Source organism: Molossus molossus, unplaced genomic scaffold, assembly GCF_014108415.1.
Source record: "Molossus molossus isolate mMolMol1 unplaced genomic scaffold, mMolMol1.p scaffold_m16_p_11, whole genome shotgun sequence".
NCBI classification, from domain to species: Eukaryota; Metazoa; Chordata; class Mammalia; order Chiroptera; family Molossidae; genus Molossus; species Molossus molossus.
This window is the reverse complement of record NW_023425346.1, coordinates 19,524,892-19,545,095: the sequence shown is the minus strand read 5'-3', so window position 1 is coordinate 19,545,095 and position 20,204 is coordinate 19,524,892. Positions and strand designations below refer to the sequence as shown.

Here is a 20,204-nt window from a genome sequence, read left to right as displayed (position 1 = left end):
ACTGTCTTAGCTCCAAAACATTTTAAATATTGAGCTCCATTTTATAAAACTACACTAACAAGGTTGTAAAAATATTATTTCTTGCACTAGACTGTGAATCACTAAAGGTCAAGGGCAAATCTTATTTACATGGTGCCTGGGCACCTTATCTAATAGATGCTCCATGTGCTGGATTAGGTAGCATGATCGGGGTGGTTGACAAGGGAGAGTTTCTGGTGTGATATCGATCCTGTTTAATATTTAGCTCTGAAGAAAGTAGGGGATGGGCAGTCTCGTGAACCTAGGCTCATGCACGGAGGATGTGAAATAAAAAGCATAGAAAACGTGAGAAAAGAAAGATGCAAAATCTAGTTTCATAATGTATCTTTTTTCCCCCCTTAGATGCTTTCAGTAATTAGGGGGCTTCAAAACTACACACACTCTTTAGTGCTCAAAAGTTCTTAACACTTCCACATTTTACACTTCAATTTCAATTTTAATTTTCTGGTTAAATGGAATATGCTGGCACCTTTGCTCATATACTTCTCTATTCCCAGAATGTCTTCCTAACCAATTTATGCCCATCTTTTTTTTTTTTTTAAGAGATAGTTTAAGATTTCTATCTTCCCAGAAGACTTCTGTATCACGTCTCTAATCTGTTCATGGCTGTATTTCACAATTATTTCATTTGCCAGTCTGTATACTATCACAAATTTGTTTGATTATGTTTAGATAACATACATGTGCATTTATCTTCCCAACTAGATTGTTTTTACTTTGTGGAGATGAATTAAAATAACATTTGGATTTCTTAACTTTAGACTCAGTCATGGAAAACCATGAGGTTAATAAAACAAACCCACCTGCAAGTCATTCCAGAAAGATAAAGGGAGATAAAACAAATTTCTGAAAATGTGGCATGTTAAACTAAAAAATCTGACTTATTTATGAAACGATAGGTATTTCTACTTTAGAACTATACATTAAAATCCATGTCATTTTTAATAAATGTGTTTCTTTTTGGGATTCAGGTGGGAAAAAAATCAGTTCCACCATGGGCAACTCCACAATCTCCTCTATTCTAAACACTGATAGACAGTCTGTACTCTATTTTACAATTTCAAATACCTACTCTCATTGCTATTTCCCCTCGCATTCCACTCTCTCCTACAAAGAGACTTTGTAAGAGGATGAATTATAGAATAAGACACTTGCTTATATACTTATGTAGTTGGAAACAGTCAATGCAAGATAGAATTTACTTGTCAATATCAAAGTGGTTCAGATATTTAAAAAAAAAATTAATGAAGTGAATAAATAAAGTAATAAAATGAGGATAAAACAAAACTGCTATTATTAATAAAACTCTTGAAACTACCAAGCTACGTATTACAGAGCATTACCCCTACATTAAAAGAAGAGAGAGAATGCATAGTAGCTATACATTTTATTTATTCAAAATTACCTCTACCCAAAAGAGGTGAGTGATAACGTACCTGATATGATGGCACTGAAGGATAGGGGATGACCACTCCTTGAATCTGATTTCCAATGCTGTTGGGTTGGCCACTAACAAGGCTCTGACTCTGGGGTTGCTGAATTCCAACTATTCCTTGGTAGTTTTGTTGCTGGTTGGGCATAACTTGATAACCTGTAATGGCACAATGAATTAAATCCTGCTTTAAATTTATTTTATTTCATCTAGTAGGATGTTTTTATACTTTAAGCAAGTAATTTGTGTTCTAAAATGACAGGATTTTGTTTTAAACAATCAACCCTCTACTATGAGAGTTAACATTTAAAAGGTTTACTATGTAGGTAACCCATGTCAGCTACATTTTTCCTCCTTAAAATACATTCAAATAAAATTTGTGAACAAAGATTTCCTTTGCAGTTTTGGAAATTTATAGGGCCAAAGACTTGGTTTACAGAGACAATTACTATTTAGTATGTATTAAAATCTATTATGACTAGTTTTGGGGGACCAATGCAAAAAACAAAAACAAAAGTAGGGCACCTTGCTAAAATATTATTGAGAATTTTATAGTGATAACAGTAGAACACCCCAAGCACAGGGCCCTGTGTAACTGCAGAGGTTGCATACCCAGGAGGTTGGCATTTCTGGAGGCCAAAAAAGGGGAGAGAAGGATCACTTTCAAAGAATGGTTGCATGTTTAAAAAAAAAAAAAAAAATCACACTAAGATATAAATCCTTGTATTAGAAATGTGTCAAGGACACAAGGAAAATGAAGTTATTTAGTAATATTTTTAAGATTATTTCCTTATTGTGTTATAAGGTCACTAGACAGAAACAGATGCATAAAGAGATTAATCTGCCAGAAGTCACAAATCAAAGGAAAGAGGAAAACACTTTCCTAAGTTGAAGGCCCTGTTGATAATTTAAGTAGTCAGTGAAGAGTATAAATTTACTTTAATCAAGTGAATTTATCAGTTATTTAAATAAGAATCCACAATGATAAGTTTTTAGTGAATATGAATTATATTTTGTCTCTTGGTCCTAAGAGGATTCCTTTAGGTAAATCAATTAGTTTAAGTCTTACGTAAATTATTAGAAGCTGCAACAAATCCGTTGTAGAAAACAAACAAACAAAACACCCATAAAAATAAATAATCAACCTTCCAGGTTCAGGGTATTTAAAAGTTTCTACAAAGATGAACCAAACTATGGCATTACTTATACAAACTTGCATCAATAAAGGTCAGTGAAATGATTTCTCTGATAACACCATAAATATATTTTGCTATCTTATAAATATCAGTTTTCATTTTCATCCTTATCAATCCCTAAAGCAACAGAAATGGCAAAGGTCTCATCTCAGGTGTTGATTGTAGATAATAGCATCACTACAGTTACCCAGAAGCCTTGCTGAATCTGCTCAGTGACTAAATAACTGAATAAAATCTAGCATCAACCTTCCCTAAAGACATAAATACAAAGTACATTTGGTAACTAAGCAACATATTAACAACAAAGTAAAAATCCAGTTACAGTGAATCCTTTAATAGTGAAGGGTTTTGGAAAATGATGCTCTTTCTAAGGCAGCAGTGCTTTATGGCCATATTTCAAATGACTTTTCAACAATTTAACTTTGTACAAAAAAATGTATATTCTAGTCCTGGCCAGTTTGGCTCAGTGGTTAGAGTGTCGGACTGCAGACCAAAGAAACACAGTTCGATTGCGGTCAAGCACATATACCTGGGTGGCGGTTTGGTCCCCAGCCAGGGTCGGGGTCATGTGGGAGCCAACTAATCAGTGGTCTCTGTCACATCGATGTTTCTCTCTCTCTTCTTCCCTCCCATTTATTCTGAACATAAATGGAAAAATATCCTCGGGAGAGGATTTAAAAAAAAGTATATTCTAGTCCTTATCTGTAATAAGTGATTGATAATATGCTATTTCTTTTTTCTTTTATTTTAATCCTCACCCAAGGATATTTTTCTATTTACCTTTAAGTAGAGAGATAGGGAGAGAGAAACATCAATGTGAGAGGGACACATTGACTGGCTGCCTCCCACAGGACCCCAACCAGGGCTGGGGATGAACCGCAACCGAGGTATATGCCCTTGGCTGGAACTGAACCAGGGAACTCATTGGTCCGCAGGCCAATGCTCTACCACTAAGCCAAACCGGCCAGGGCAATATGCTATTTATTTCTTATGCTATTTCTTAAACCTTTCTCCCTGTCAATTTCCTATAGTACTTAAACTTGCAGGCAGATAAAGGATGAGCAGAAGAAACTTCTTTCTTGCTCTTTAGTATAATAATAGATATTCAACCCTATTTTTGGTTTATCAAATGACAAGTACTTCAGATTCATACCTTAAATACCAAACACTGTCAAAAAATACGATGACACATTTCCACCTCTAGGAAAATAAAGGGCAGAAGTGAAAATAGGATGTGAATATAACATGTTTTCTTGTGCTGGAAATGCCATCTCTGAACACACACATGCACACATGCATATATTGCAGCATTAGAATTTGGGTTTAATTCTTTACAAACTGGGAAAATAACTTCCTCGGCTCAGCAGTTAGAACGTCGACCCGCAGACCGGAGAGTCATGGGTTCAGTTCCCACTAAGGGAACGTACCTCGGTTGTACTCTGTCCCCAGCCCTGGTTGGGGTTGTGTGGGTGACAACCAGTCAATGTGTCTCTCTCATGTTGATATTTCTCTCTCTCTCTTCCTCCCCCTCTCCCTCCCACTCTACCTGAAGATAAATGCAAAAATGTCCTTGGATGAGGATTAAAAAAAAAAAAAAATTGTTTTGCCCTGGCCAGTTTGATCAGTGGTTAGAGCATTGGCCTGTGGTCCAGAGAGACCTGGGTTCGGTTCCCGCTAAGGGCACGTATCTCAGTTGCAATTTGTCCCCAACCTTGGTTGAGTTGTGCATGTGGCAGCCACTTGATGTATCCCTTTCACATCGATGTTTCTCTCTCTCTCTCATTCTCTCTCTTCCTCCCACTCTATCTGAACAAAAAAATGGAAAAATGTCCTCGGGTGAGGATAAAAAAATTGTTTTGAATGATTTTTAGAGAGAGAGGAAGGGACAGGGATACATTGATTGGCTGCCTCCTGTCCCCCCCACCCCCCCGCCCACTGGGGATTGAGCCTGCAACCTGGGCATGTGTCCTCACTGAGAATTGAACCGGCGATCTCTTGGTCCATGGGTCGATTCAACCACTGAGTCACACCAGCTGGGCTGGGAAAGTAACTTCTCACAATGAACTTGTCAGAATTACAGTCCACTAAAATTTAAAAGAAAAATGTGGACACCTGGCAGAAATCAGTGTAATATAATCTGACTTAAAATACCTTGAATAAATAATTTCTAGTGTTTTCGAATTACATTTGTAGTTTATTCATAATATATTCAAAGTTATAGGTTACTTTGAAATAAAACTGAAAAAAACAAAACAAAAGCTCATTTACGTGCAAATGTGCTTCTGATTTCCTTTATCTAAACTTACCCCCTAAAAAAATGCTACTTCCCACAAACTTAAAACTAAATCATTTAATAGTTAATAAGTTATTTAAAAAATTCCATGTGAAAAATTTAAAGGTATGAGTATTTAAATAAAATACTTTTAAATGAAAAAATTTTTACTAATTTTTGGAGATTCACTTTGGAGACCTCCTGCCTAAAATTCTCTCTTATGAAAGGAAAGTCTGACACAAAAAGCTTTAAAGCTACAAATTTCATGCCATACTGGTGTAATGCAGTCACTTGGACACTACACTACACTATGGAATTAGCATCAGGGAATTCCCAGTGGTATTTCAGATTCCTGAATGCAACAAAATCTCCATTAATATCCATGACTACTAATAGATTTACATATACATAATATGTACACATTATATATATACATATATATAATATGTGTGTATCTCCACACATGTGACAACATAACATGACATCTAAAACACCTGACTCCAGCACCTAGTCATTCGTTACAGAGGGTAGTAAAAACAATGCTATGAGCTGAGGATGTGTCTGGTAGGTGATATAAAGATGAGTAAGACATGGCCCCTATCTTTGAAATTAGGAGTTCTTAGCCATTACATCATATCAGAATAGCAGAATAAACAGGGTCTTATAAAAATGAGAGGGAGAAATTAATCTCGACTGATATGAAGTAGTGATATTTGGGCTTGGACTTAAAGAAAAAGAAAAAAGTCTGGAAAAAGTAAAAATTGAATAGTATGTTTGAGAAATAGGGAATAGTCAGGAGTGGCTGGATATGGTATATGGAATGAAAAGCAGAAGATGAGGTAGAACAGAATACTGGTGGAGCCCTGGCCGGTTTGGCTCAGCGGTAGAGCGTCGGCCTGTGGTCCAGAGAGACCCGGGTTCGGTTCCCGCTAAGGGCATGTACCTTGGTTGCAGTTTGTTCCCGGCCCTGGTTGGGTCGTGCGGGTGGCAACCACTAGATGTGTCCCTTTCACGTCGATGTTTCTCTCTCTCTCTCTCTCTCCCCACTCTATCTGAACAAAAAATGGAAAAATATCCTCGGGTGAGGATAAAAAAAACAAAACAAAACAAAACACTGGTGGAGAAACAAAGAGTTTACAAGTGAAAGAGCAGTGAGAATGAAACAGAAGTTCTAGTTTTTCAAGATTATAGAAGTAAAAAAATAAAAATAAAAAAATTAAAAAATAAAAATAAAAATAAAAAAACAAGATTATAGAAGTAGAAAAGTAACTAATATTAGAAATTCATTTAGAAGTGGCATAAAAAAAATGGAAACATGTTCTTAAATAATAGTGGACTATAAAAAATAAGAATGCTATCCCGGTCAGTTGCTCTGTGGTTAGAGCATTGGCCTGTGGACCACAGGTTCGATCCCAGGATCTGTCGGGGACATGCAGGAGGCAAACAATCCATGTGTCTCTCTCACATCAATGTTTCTCTCGCTATTTCCCTCCCTCTCTTCCACTCTATCTAAAAATCAATGGGGGGAGTGGGGAGAATGCTGAACACTTTAAAAGAAAATATCTTCCTTAAGAAGCTCTCTTATTAATCTCATAATTTTGTTCATTGCCTTATTTAAGAGTTTTTATCTCTTAAAACTCTACAGTTAACATAAAATTGTTCTAATTGATCACTCATGGTTTATGTATGCCTTTAAAAAACCTGAAATATGGTGTGCCTTTTAAGGGTGAGGTCAGAAACATCACCCCCCCTTAAACAATAACAAAACTCTAAATCACCCATATTGGCTATCACACAGCCACGCTAAAAGAATGGGCACTCAATATTTATGCTTATTCATTAAACAGTATAGAAAAACACTGTGAACAGAATAAAATCAAAATAATATATGATTTTGACATATATTACTTTCAACTAATAATATATGTAAAATTATAGACATATAATGATTATAAAAGGATGGACTCTTATGTACAGAGAAGGTATTGCCTTTGTCTTTTTTTGTGTGTGTGGCATGTGCCCCTAATGGGAACCGAACCCGTGACTCTCTGGTCCGCAGGCCGACGCTCAACCGCTGAGCCAAACTGGCCAGGGCCGAAGGTGTTGCCTTTGGAGAGGAGCATGGGTGGTTTACCTAGTGACAAGTGGGAAGATGTTGCATGTGGAAAAGTGTCTTTAAACAGAAACATACAGGAGTGACATCAGAGGAATGGTGTGAGAGATCCCCTTGAAGATTCAACAATTTTAACAGCTATAACTCAACAAGGATTCTCTGCTCAATGCAAAGCACACCTGAAAGATCCGTGCACTGAAACACCTAAAGGTGGGCAAGTGGGAACAAAAGGGAAAGGTGAGAAGGAAGAAGTGCTGAGATGAGCCATGGTGCAGCCCAGATCTCACATCTGGGCCTGGAGAAGGGAGGAATCAGGTTGTGGCTGGCATTCCCTTCAGCTGAGAGGAGCAAAGAGATTAGGTGGGGATTCCTGCAGGTGTGAGAGCTATGTGCTGAGCCCAGAGACCTGGGAAGGATACAGCCCAGGAGTGCAACTATAACTGTTGGGTCATCAGCATTCCAGGCAGAGAAATCCATGGAACCCTACCGCTCCCCATAGCCTCCCAAAGCTTACCTCCCATCACCCTTGGTGTTGCGTTGCAGAGCACATTACCTAAAACCCCAATAACTAGTACTACAGAATCACTTTTTCCTGAGCAAACAGGGCATTCTGTTTCTGGTCCCAGAGTTAGGACACAGGGGGTACCTCACTGAGGTCTGAGGTCACCATTACCAGGAGGGCAAAACAACAAATAAGCTGGCCAGTTCCCCCAGCATATCCCACCCCCATGCATCGTGGCTAAACTGCGCTACACTGAGGGCTGCAGGGATTTCACAGAGCTAAAACAACTTTTGATACAGCCCTGGCCAGGTAGCTTTGTTGGTTAGAGGGTCATCCCAATATGTCAAGGTTATGGGTTTGATCCCTAGACTGGGCACATACAAGAATCAATCAATGAATACATGAATGGGTGGAACAACAGAGTAGTCTGTCTGTCTCTCTCTCCTTAAAATAACAAACTAATTTGCTAGAGAAGTGCTACTCATACATAGATGCCTAAACAGAGAAGCAATCCATCAAATACCATGAAAACCAAGGTAGTAAGGCAGTTCAGGGAAAAAAAAAAAATCCAGAAAACAAACTTAAAAACATGGAAATATATGACATAAATGACAGAGAATTCAAGATTGTATTTCTGAAAATACCCAATGAGATGCGACAAAACAGAGACAGGCAATTTAACATGCTTAAAAATCAAGTAAATGAACAAAACAAGTACTTTGCCAGAGATTGAAACTTTAAATGAAAACCAAATAAGCCTGGCCAGTGTGGCTCAGTGTACTGAGCATTGTCTCATGGACTGAGAGGTCCCGGCTTGACTCCTGGTCAGGGCACATGCCCAGGTTGTAGGCTCGATCCCCAGTAGAGGGTGTGCAGGGGGCAGCTGATCCATGTTTCTCTCCTACATCAATGTTTCTACCTCTCTCCCCCTTTCTCTCTCTCTAAAAAAAATAAATAAAATTAAAATTCTGAAGATGAAAAACTCAATAAAAGAGATAAAAAGTGAACTGGCAAGTGCAGAAAATAGAGTGGACCAGATGGAGGAAAGGATTAGTGATATCGAACATAGAAATCTAGAAATGACGCAAAAGGATGAAGAGTGACTTGCGCATAAAAAGAAATGAGAGAACTCTACTAGAACTATCTGACTCCATCAAAAAGAGTAATGTAAGAATAGGCATACCACAAGAAGAAGACAGGGAAAAAGGAATGGAGAGCCTATTCAAACATAGTTGATGAGAACTTCTGAAACCTATGGAAAGAGCTAGATCCTTGAATCCAAGAAGCAAACAGACCATGTAGTGACCTCAATCCAAAAAGGCCTTCTCCAAGGCATGCTGTATTAAAATAATCAAAATTTAATGACAAAGAGATCTGGCCAAGTGGCTCAGTTGGTTGGAAGATCATCCTGTACACAAAAAGGTTGTGGGTTTGCTCCACTGTTGGGGCATGTATGGAAAGCAACCGATCAATGTTTCTCTTTCACACTGATGTTTCTCTCTTTCTCTCTCTGCTCTCCTTCCTCTCTCTCTAAAAATTAATATTATTAATAATAACAATAACACCCCAAATCCTTGGGTAAGGATTAAAAAAGAAATTAATGACAAGAAAGAATTCTCAAGACATCCAGGGAAAAGAAGAAAGTAATCTATAACAGAAAGCCCTTTAGGTTATCACTGGACTTCTCAGCAGAAACTCTAGAAGAAGCAAAAAATGAGTGGAACCAAACATTGAAACTACTAAAAGAGAGAAATTACCAGCCAAAAATAAAATAGCCAGCAAAGTTATCCTTTAAATATGAAGGAGGAATAAAGGCTTTTCCAGACATACAGAAGTTGAAGAAATTTATCACCATAAAACCTCCACTGCAGGACAATACTCAAGGGGATTATTGTACCTGAAACAAAGAACAAAAGGTCACAAAACTATGAGTAATATCATCAAAAAACTTATAGCACAAACAGGGATAATCTGTGACAACAAAAACATAGAAGGGGAGCGGATAAAGGAATGATTTTTGCAAAGGAGGATGGAGATCAGATGCAGTAAAAAAAAAAAGGACTACTATATATATGAAACTTTATTTTTCATAAAACCTAATGGTATCACACACAAAAATCCCCAAATTGAGGTACATAGCTTAAAAAAAGGAGGAAATGGGGGTAAGAAGTATGGAATACCACCGAACAAAATAACAAACACAAAGGAAAAGAAACAATGGAGGCACAGAACTACCATAAAATAACGGGTAAAATGACTATAGGAAATCCTCATACATGAATAATTACCCTAAATGTAAATGGACTGAATTCACTAAAAACAGGCACAGAGTAGAAGACTAGACTAAAAAACAAAACCCAACCATATGCTGTCTTCAGGAGACACAACTAAGCTGCAAAGACAAAATTAGACCCAAAGTGAAAGAGCAGAAAATGATTCTCCAAGCAAATAACATCTAAAACATCTCCAAAAAAATAACAGAAAAGCAGGTACAGCCACAATTATACTTGACAAAACAGATTTCAAGATAACAAAGGTAACAAGAGACAAAGATAGATATTTTATAATGATAATGGAGACATTACATCAAGAAGACATAACACCTTTTAAAATACATGCACTCAATCAGGGAGCACCAAAATATATAAAGTAACTACTAACAGAACTAAAGGGAGAAACAGACAAAAAACACAATCATAGTTGGGGATCTCAATATGCCACTGACAGCTCTTGGTACATCACCCAAACAGAAAATCAGTAAAGAAATATTGGCCTTAAATGACACAAATGGACATAATTGACATTTATAGAGCCATTCATCTCAGAACATCAGATTATACATTCTTCTCCAGTGCACATGGAACATTGAAGGATATACCATATGTTGGCCACAAAACTAGCCTTAACAAATCCAAGGAGGTTGAAATTATACCAAGCATATTATCTGACCACAATGCTTTGAAATTAGAAATCAACTGCAAAAGGAAGTAAAGAAACCCATAAATATGTGGAGATTAAATAGCATACTACTAAAAAATGAGTCAACGAAGAAATAAAAGGTGATATAAAGAGATACATAAAGACAAACGAGGACGACAATATGATATATCAAAACTTCTGGGATGCAGCAAAAGCAGTACTAAGAGGGAAGTTTATATCATTACAGGCCTATTTCAAGAAACAAGAAAAATCCCAAGTAAACAACCTAACATTGCATTTTAAAGAACTAGAAAAAGAGAAACAAAGCCACCAAAACTCAGGAGAAAAAGAAAATAATGAAAATTACAGCAGAACTGAATAAAATGGAGAACAAAAGGCTATACAAAATATTAACACAACAGGGGAGGGGCAGGGCAAATATGGAGGGGGATAAAAGAGTGAAAAAGGGGGGACATCTATAATACTTTCAACAATAAAGATAAACAAAAAAAATACAACAAAGAATTAGTTCTTTGAAAAGATTAATAAAATTGACAAACCCCTGGCTAGACTCACTAAGGAAAAAGAGAAAAGATCATATAAATAAATCAGAAATGAAAAAGAAGTTGCCACATATATCACAGATATATAAAAGATCATACTAGAATACTATGAAAGATGACATGCCACCAGATCAAATAACCTAGAATAAATGGGTAAGTTCCTAAAAATATATACCCTTTCTAGACTGAATCATGAAGAATTATGAAATCTAAATAGACTGATCAGCAGTGAGAAAATTGAAATAACCATCATAAACCTCCCCCAAAATAAAAGTCCAAGACCCAACATTTGATACCCATTCCTCTCAAATTCTTTCAAAAAGAAGAAGAAGAGGTAATACCTCCTAATACATTTTATGAGTCCAACAAAACCTTGCTACTAAAACCTGGCAAGGATAAAACAAATAAAGAAAACTACAGACCAATATCTCTGATGAATACAGGCACAAAAATCCTAAACAAAATACTAGCAAATCAAATATAACAATACATTAAAAAAAATAATACATCATGATAAAGTGGGGTTCATTCTGGGAGCACAAGAATGGTTCAAAATATGCAAACTGATCAATGTAATACAGCACATTAACAAAACAAAGGATACCAATCATATGATCTGATCAACTGATGCAGAAAAAGTACTTTATAAGATACAACATGCATTTAAGATTCAAACATTCAATAAAATGGGTATAGAAGGAAAGTACCTCAACATAATAAAGGCCATGTATGACAAACCCTCAGCCAATCATACTCAATGGTGAAAAACTGAAAGCTTTTCCTCTAAAATCAATAATAAGACAAAGATGCCAACTCTCACCAATCTTATTCAACATAATTCTGGAAGTCCTAACCACAGCAATCAGACAAGAGAAAGAAATAGCCCTAGCTGGTTTGGCTAAGCGGTTAGCAGTGGTTCTCAACCTTCCTAATGCCGCAACCCTTTAACACAGTTCCTCATGTTGTGGTGACCCCCAAACACAAAATTATTTTTGTTGCTACTTCATAACTGTAATTTTGCTACTGTTATGTCTTAGGCAACCCCTGTGAAAGGGTCATTCGACCCCCAAAGGGGTCATGACCCACAGGATGAGAATTGCTGGGTTAGAGTGTCGGCCCTTGGACTGAAGGATCATTGGTTCGAGTCCCAGTCAAGGGCATGTACCTGGTTAGAAGTTTGATCCCTGGTTTAGGTTGGGGTAGTGTCTCTTTCATATCGATTTTTCTCTTTCTCTCCCTCCCACCATCCCTCCCTTCTACTCTATCTAAAAATCAGTGGAAAAATATCCCTGGGTGAAGATTAACAACAACAACAACAAAAAAGGGAGACAGAAAGAAATAAAAGCCATCCAAATAGGAACAGAAAAAGTAAAAGCATTATTTTTGCAGATTACATAACTGTGTATATAGAAAATCATAAAGACTGCACCAAAAAACTATTAGAAATGATAAACAAATATAGTAAAGGTGCAGGATACAAAATCAATGTACAAAAATCCACTGTTTTGCTATATACTAACAATAAAACTTCAGAAAAAGAAATGAAAAAATTCCTTTTGCAACTGCAACCAAAAGAACAAAATACCTAGGAATAAACTTAACAAAGGATGTAAAGGACACATATATTGAAAACTAAAAGTATTATTAAAAGAGATTTACATAGATTTAATGCAATCTCCATCAAAATCCCAATGTCATTAAAAAAAAAAAGAACAAGAAATCATCAGATTTGTATAAAATGACAAAAATCCCCAAATAGCCAAAGCAATCCTGAGACAAAAGAATGAAACCAGAGGTATCACACTGCTTGACTTCAAATTATACTACAGAGCTGTGATAAACAGCATGTTATTGGTAGAAAAAATAGACACAAAGATAAAAAGAACATAACTGAGAGCCCAGATATAAAATCACAGGTATATGGGTAGATAAGTTTCAATCAAGGAGACAGAAACACACAATGGAGGAAAAAAAGCCTCTTAAATAAATGGTGCTGAGAAAATTGGAAAGCCACATGCAAAAGAATGAAACTAGTTTACAGTTTGTCCCCATGTACAAAAATTAATTCAAAATAGATCAAAGACCTAGATATAAGATCTGAAACAATAAACTATATAGTAGAAAACATAGGTACTAAACCTAAGGACCTTGGTCATAGAGAACATTTTATAAATTTGACCCCAAAGGCAAAAATAAATTAATGGGACCATATTAAACTAAAAAACTTCTGCACAGCAAAAGAAACCGACAATAAAAAAAAAAGGCAACCAACTGAGTGGGAGATGATATTTGCAAACAACAGCTCCGACAAGGGGTTAATATCCAAAATATACAAAAAAACTCATACAACTCAACAATTCAATTAAGTAATGAGCAGAGGACCTGAACAGACACCTTACCCAAGAAGAATACAAAGGGCCAACAGATATATGAAAATATTTTCAACTTTATTAGCTATTAGGAAAATGCAAATCAAAACTACAATGAGAGCCTGGCTGCTATGGCTCAGTGGTTGAGTACTGACCCATGTACCAAGAGGCCGCCGGTTCGATTCCCAGTCAGGGCACGTGCCCAGGTTGTAGGCCTGATCCTCACTGGGGGGCATGCAGGAGGTGGCCAGTGGATGTTCTCTCTCATCAATGTTTCTCTCTCTCCTTCTCCCTTCCTCTCTCTCTAAAATCAATTAAAAAAAGTTAAAAAAACAAAGACAAAACAAAACTATAATGAGATACCATCTCACACCTGTTAGAATGGCTATTACCAACAAGGAAGGTGATAACAAGTGTTGGAGAGTTTATGGAGAAAACAGGAACCCTCATTCACTGCTGGTGGGAATATAAACTGGTACAGCAACTATGGAAAACAGTCTGGCAGTTCCTCAAATAATTAAGAATAGAGTTACCATATGACCCAGCAATCCCTCTTCTAGGGTCCTCCTGAAAAACTAGAAAATATATGTATTCACAAAGATATATGCATCCCTAGGTTCACTGTAGCATTTATGGTGGTCAAGACATGGAGACAACCAAAGTGTCCTACGATAGAGGACTGGAAGGGGAAAAAAAGATATGTGTGTGTGTGTGTGTGTGTGTGTGTTATGGAATACTACTCAGCTGAAAGAAAAGATGAACTATTGCCATTTTTGACAACATGGATGGATCTTGAGAATATCACGCTAAGCAAAATAAGTCAGAAAAAACTAAGAACCATACGATTTCACCCATATATGGGATATAAAACTAAACTCAGAGACACAAAGAAGAGTGTGGTGGTTACCAGAGAAAAAGGGGGTGGAGGGGTTGGGACTTTGGGTGATGGGCACACAATTCAACATACAGATCATGCATCATAGAAATCTATACCTGAAACCTATATAATCTTATTAACCAATGTCACTCCAATAAATTTAATAAAAATAAACAGAAGCATACATTAAAAATACATATGTATATGTTACACAAAACCAGGGGCTTACTACGTGCTGACAGACTGAGTGAGAATGGCCAGTTTTTTACTGTCTATATTTAGCAAATGGCTTCTGATACCAAAGGTAAACTTAGGTTTTAAGGTAACATGTTTATAATGAGGTTAAACTCATTTAATTGTCTTTTCATTGAAATGAAACTCTTTTTAAAGAGTTCTTTTTTATTTTTTGGAGAGAGAGATAGAAACATCGATTTGAGAGAGAAACATCCCCTACTGGGGATTGTGCCCTAAGTGGGAATCAAACCAGGACCTCTCAGTCCATGGGATGACAATCTACTGAGCCATACCAGCCGGGTTTAAAATGAAACTTAATTCAATGACTACAAATCAACCTCAGTTTAGAATTCATGGATCACTTATTAGGTTTCTCCTCGAAAAATGCACAGCAGCTAAACCACAGATGTCATGTAATTAACTCAAAGTGCTTACTTGATAAAGGAAGAACACAGAACTGTTTTAGTTTATATCTAATATGCAAAACTTGAAAGGAAGGTTTTATTTCAACATTTCTGGAAGAAAAAAAGGACTTTAAAGATCTTATAAAAAAAAACACCTTAAACTATTTGATTATAAAATAAGTTTCCATGAAGGAAAATTTAAAAAATACAAAACAAAGGAAAAAAACACTTTGAAAAAAAACTTTTTTGTGAAAACAATCAGAGATAATCACTATTTACATGCTGTATATGTAGCTAGCTTTACTTTCTATGCATAGAGAGCAACATATTTACCCACCTATGTTATGTATAGAAATGGGACCATAAGACACATGCTCTTTTTAAAACCTTTCTCCATGTAATGTTTCTCAGGTGATTAACAGGGATTTTACAAGGCTATGGGAAGGAAGCATTTAAGTAAATTTTCCTAGAACATATTTAGAGTTCAAGTTAACAATCAAAGGATGAGAAAACAACTCAACTAGTCTGAACTCTCTACGGCACTTTAAGAAGGAATGTTTCAAGAAGCTAACAAGACAAAAGACTAAACATTTTAGAACAAACTTTATCAGTTTCTCGTGTCACTCTGGAGTTCAGCCCAAACAAAAATTTAGCCCCAAATTCCTACGCCTTTTGATTTAGAATAGTACATAATTTTCATTTCTTTGATGGTATAAGACATTTATTGGGTTTCAGGCACTGTTCTAAGTACTTTACACATGATAATTCATTTAACGTTCATAATCTCATGAACTAGGTACAATTATTATCCCCATGATTCAGATGAAGAAACAAAAGCACAGAGTGGTTCATACCTTGTGCAAGGTCACCAGCTGATGAGTGCTGTAGCTAGGATGTGTACACAGCAGTCTGATTCTAAATTTTACTTTTCTCAGGAACAAATGTTGAAGTAGAAAGAATATTCCAATAATACTGTTCAAATAAGCAGAACACTAAATACCTGGCCTCTTTCCATTTGGTTAATGAAGACTTACTGTAGTTTAACGTATCCAAGTCTCAAGATAAACTTGAGAGGAAAACAGAGAATTATTGCAAATAACCAATCAATTAGGAAACTTTTTTTCATTTGAATCAAAGATTATGTGAGGATAAGCACTGTTACCCAAATTAGAAATCAGAGTGAAAGACTGTTGGATAGTTAGTTCAGATGGTAGCTATTTGAACTTGGGGGCTGAAAAAAGAACAAGTGTCTAAGAGTTGATATGATCAGCCAATAATGTCCTCTTTCTGAGAGGGACTCTCCTTCATTTATTTAGCCCACGGTATGTGACCTCTGTATTTCAGGTTCCACACCCCTTGGTCTGTGCTTCTCAGTCTAATTATTGCCATGTCAATCTCCAAAGTTCCTGTTTGGGTTTGAACTTTGCTATTTTGCATTAAAGGCTCCCTTTGCTCAAAATGCATACCCTGTTCCCACATTCCCTATGAGTCGACAAAAGATTTCTCTAGTAGAATTTTCATAAGTTTGGCTTTCTTCTCTACAATTTGAGCTGCTCTGCCAAGAAGTGAGACTTTACTATTGTAAAAATTCCTTTTAAATGGTATAAAAAAAAAATTAATGTACTATATTTGAGGTGGTAGAATTATTGCTGATTAAAATAAATTCTACTTTGCTGTATTTTCCAGTTGTTATGGTATTACTTTTATAAGGAGAAAATAAACCGGGAAAAAAAAAAAAAATATATATATATATATATACATATATATATATATATAAAACCTCAGATAATGACATTGGTTGACCTACTTTATTATTTCATATTTTATAAGTGCTACTGAAAGTTGTATGTGGAAAATGAAAATTTGGGTCTTGGCATATTGCTACTGGATTGTTAATTTCTGAAGCAACTGATCAATAGATTCAGTTACTTCTTGTGGTCTCAGGTTACTAACAGAGGGGAAGATTTCTGCATTTTCATCTATTGTGCCAGGATCTGGTTCAGGCTGTTTAGGTATGGATAAGGTGAGGAAGAGCTTTGGAAACAATTGTATTAAATCTCTTGCCTAGCCGGTGTGGCTCAGTGGATTGGGCATTGACCCATAGACTGAGAGGTCCTGGGTCTGATGCCCGGTCAGGGCACATGCCTGGGTTGCCGGCTCGATATCCAGTAGGGGGTGTGCAGGAGGCAGCTGATCAATGTTCCTCTCTCACATTTATGTTTCTCTCTCTTCCTTCCTCTCTCTCTTTAAAAGAAAACAACATATTTTAAATTTCTTTGGGGGTTAGAATATGTTCTATGAAGGTTCATCCCTTTGTACTCCAGACATCTCTGCAATGAACTGAATGTTTATGTCTCCCCCAAATTCCTATGTTGAATATGGGGGAGACATGATCACCAAGGTAACAGTATAAGAGAGTGGGGCCTTTTTGAGGTGATGAGGTCATAAGGGAAGAGCCCTCATGAATGGGATTAGTGCTCTTATAAAAAAAGACCACAGAGAGATCCCTTAGCCATGTGAAGACACAATGAAAAGACATAGTCTATAAATCAGGAAGTGGGTTCTCACTAGACAATGACTCTGCTGGTACCTTTTTTTTTTTTGGTTAATCTTCACCCAACGATATTTTTCCACTGGTTTTCTAGAGAGAGTGGAAGGGAGTGAGGGAAGGAGAGAAAGAGAGAGAAACATCGATATGAGAGAGACACATCGATTGGATCAGTGCCCTTGACTGGAATCAAACCCGTGACCCTTTGGTCCACGGGTCGACACTCTAACTGCTGAGCCAAACCAGCCAGGGCATATGCTGGTTCCTTGATCTTGAAAATCTCAGCTTCCAGAACTATGAGAAATAACATTTTTGTTGTTATATATATAAAAGAAGTCAGACTTTACCCAGTGGGGCAATGCTAGTTTTAACATGGACATCTTGTGTACAAGGGGTATATTCTGTATTATGGGTGAAGCAATGGCTCTTTTCTATACACTGAATAGCTTTATATTCATTTTTACATTCAAGGTAGGAAAACCCACCCGGTTTGACCCTCACTGAGCAGGAAGTTATCAGGGCTTGAGGAATCTTTCTAAGGTTGTCACAGCTAAAATAAAAAGCATCATTTAACATTTGATGCTTTGTATAACTGGTACCTCACCCAGGAGGCAAATTCTACTGTCACTAAGACAGGGTCCTAAACTGTTTTTCCAGCAGTGAAATGAGATGTTGGACTATCCATTCTAATAATTACAACAAACAAATCACAGCCCAGTAACTGGTTAAAAAGCATGTAATTTTGGAATATATTCTCTAAAGAGCTGAATATATTTTTAAAAAATTTTCTTTATTGATTTGAGTGAAATGAGATGTTGGACTATTCATTCTAATAATTACAACAAACAAATCACAGCCCAGTAACTGGTTAAAAAGCATGTAATTTTGGAATATATTCTCTAAAGAGCAGAATATATTTTTTAAAAATTTTCTTTATTGATTTGAGAGAGAGAGAGAGAGAGAGAGAGGGAGAGACACTGATGAGAGAGAACATCGATTGGCTGCCTCCTGCATGTGTCACACTGGGGATTTGGCCCACAATCTGGGCATATGCCCTGACCAGGCATTGAACCAGTGAGCTCTTGATGCATGGGTTGATGCTCAACCATGAGCCACACCAGCTGGGCTAAAGAGTAGGATATTAAAAGTTGCAAGAAGATTACTGAACTTTTTCAAATGACAGAAGACCATGGGCTCTATATTGGTTAAAGTTACTATAATCACTAGCAAAACTAGAAATATTCAGTTGGAGTGCACTAAAAACAAACAAAATATCCACAATACCATTCTACTAACCCAATTAAAGATAAGAATCTTACTATAGTCTTTGTAAGACAAAATCATTAATAAAATAATTTATTAGCAACCTAAAAGATCATCTAACAACATGCCTCACTTTATGTACACTGACTTTTTTTTTAATATCCTCACTGGAGGACATTTTTCCATTTTTGTGTACAGATAGAGTAGGAGGGGGAGAGAGGAAGAGAGAGAGAAACATCGACGTGAAAGGGACACATCGAGTGGCTGCCTCCTGCACCCGGGGACAAACTGCAACAGAGGTACGCGTCCTTGTGGGAACTTAATCAGAGTCTCTCTGGACCGCAGGCCCACGTTCTAACTGCTGAGCCAAACTGGCCAGGGCTATGCACAGTGCCTTAATAAAATTTACATCTTAAAAGAAGTGTTCAAGGTGCTCACAAATTCCTCTGAACCTGTGTTTAAACATTCAGGCTGCTGAGCATCAGTTGTTACAGTGGCACTTAGAGAAGTGGCAAGGTGCTTCAAGTTCATTATTTATTATTGAGACAAAGGAAGGGGAGGGACAGAGTTCTGAGTTTCAAAAGTATAGTTTGAAGACTGCAAGCATGAGAAAAAAATCCAATGTTCTGCAAAAGAGGGAGAAGTTGGAAGATTAGGAAGAATGAAGTAGATTCCTAGAGAATGAAAAGTACCATCACATTTAAAATGTATTACAAGCCCTGGCCAATTTGGCTCAGCAGTTAGAGCACTGGCCCATGGACCAGAGAGTCCTAGGTTCAGTTCCCGCTAAGGGCATATACCTTGGTTGCAGTTTGTCCCCAGACCTGGTTGGGGTCGTGTGGGTGGCAACCAGTTGATGTGTCTCTCTCACGTTGATGTTTCTCTCTCTCTCTCTCTTTCTTCCTCTCTCCCTCCCGATCTATCTGAAGATAAATGGGGGGGGGGGGGGGGGGGAAGTCCTTGGGTGAGGATAAAAAAAATAAATAAATAAAAGCAAAATGTATTACAAGAAGTGTATTCTCAGTATTCTGACAAGATATGTCCAACTTGGCAACTACCTAAATTATTCTTTCTGCAATAAAAAGCATGTTTCAGTATATCGGAATTAAAAAGAAATCCTTCCTGTGATATATCTGGATTTAACCTAGAAGTCAGAGGACAACAAAATATCCTTTATGGAAATCTGTGTCAATAATGCGGGAAAACAATGGTTTCAGAAAGCAAACAACGCCAATTTAAGTGATACCAAGCAGAAGAAACACCCAGATCTCAATATAGGTGTTATTTAACACTGCCATTCTCCTTTGTTCAAGGACTGTATGTTGCAATATTATACCATTTCTTCCAGCACTTTCAGAGGAAAGCGCAATCGATTCTGCAAGCGGAGAGAACTAGGACAATATAAACTGATGGCTCAGGCACATCCCTGGAGGGTTCCAAAGAATAGTCTATTTTTAACTCTCTTTCACGCCA

At 36.9% G+C, this 20,204-nt stretch overlaps 1 protein-coding gene across 14 annotated transcripts in view; it reads right to left on the bottom strand.

Annotated features, from left to right (window-relative positions):
* R3HDM1 (R3H domain containing 1) overlaps positions 1-20,204 on the bottom strand; it is a 210,546-nt gene that overhangs the window by 48,289 nt on the left and 142,053 nt on the right. For all 14 annotated transcript variants that reach the window (XM_036253690.1, XM_036253695.1, XM_036253689.1 and 11 more), the window contains one exon: positions 1,476-1,630. In XM_036253690.1, the coding sequence (XP_036109583.1) occupies positions 1,476-1,630 (155 nt within the window). The remainder of the gene's footprint in view (positions 1-1,475; positions 1,631-20,204) is intronic.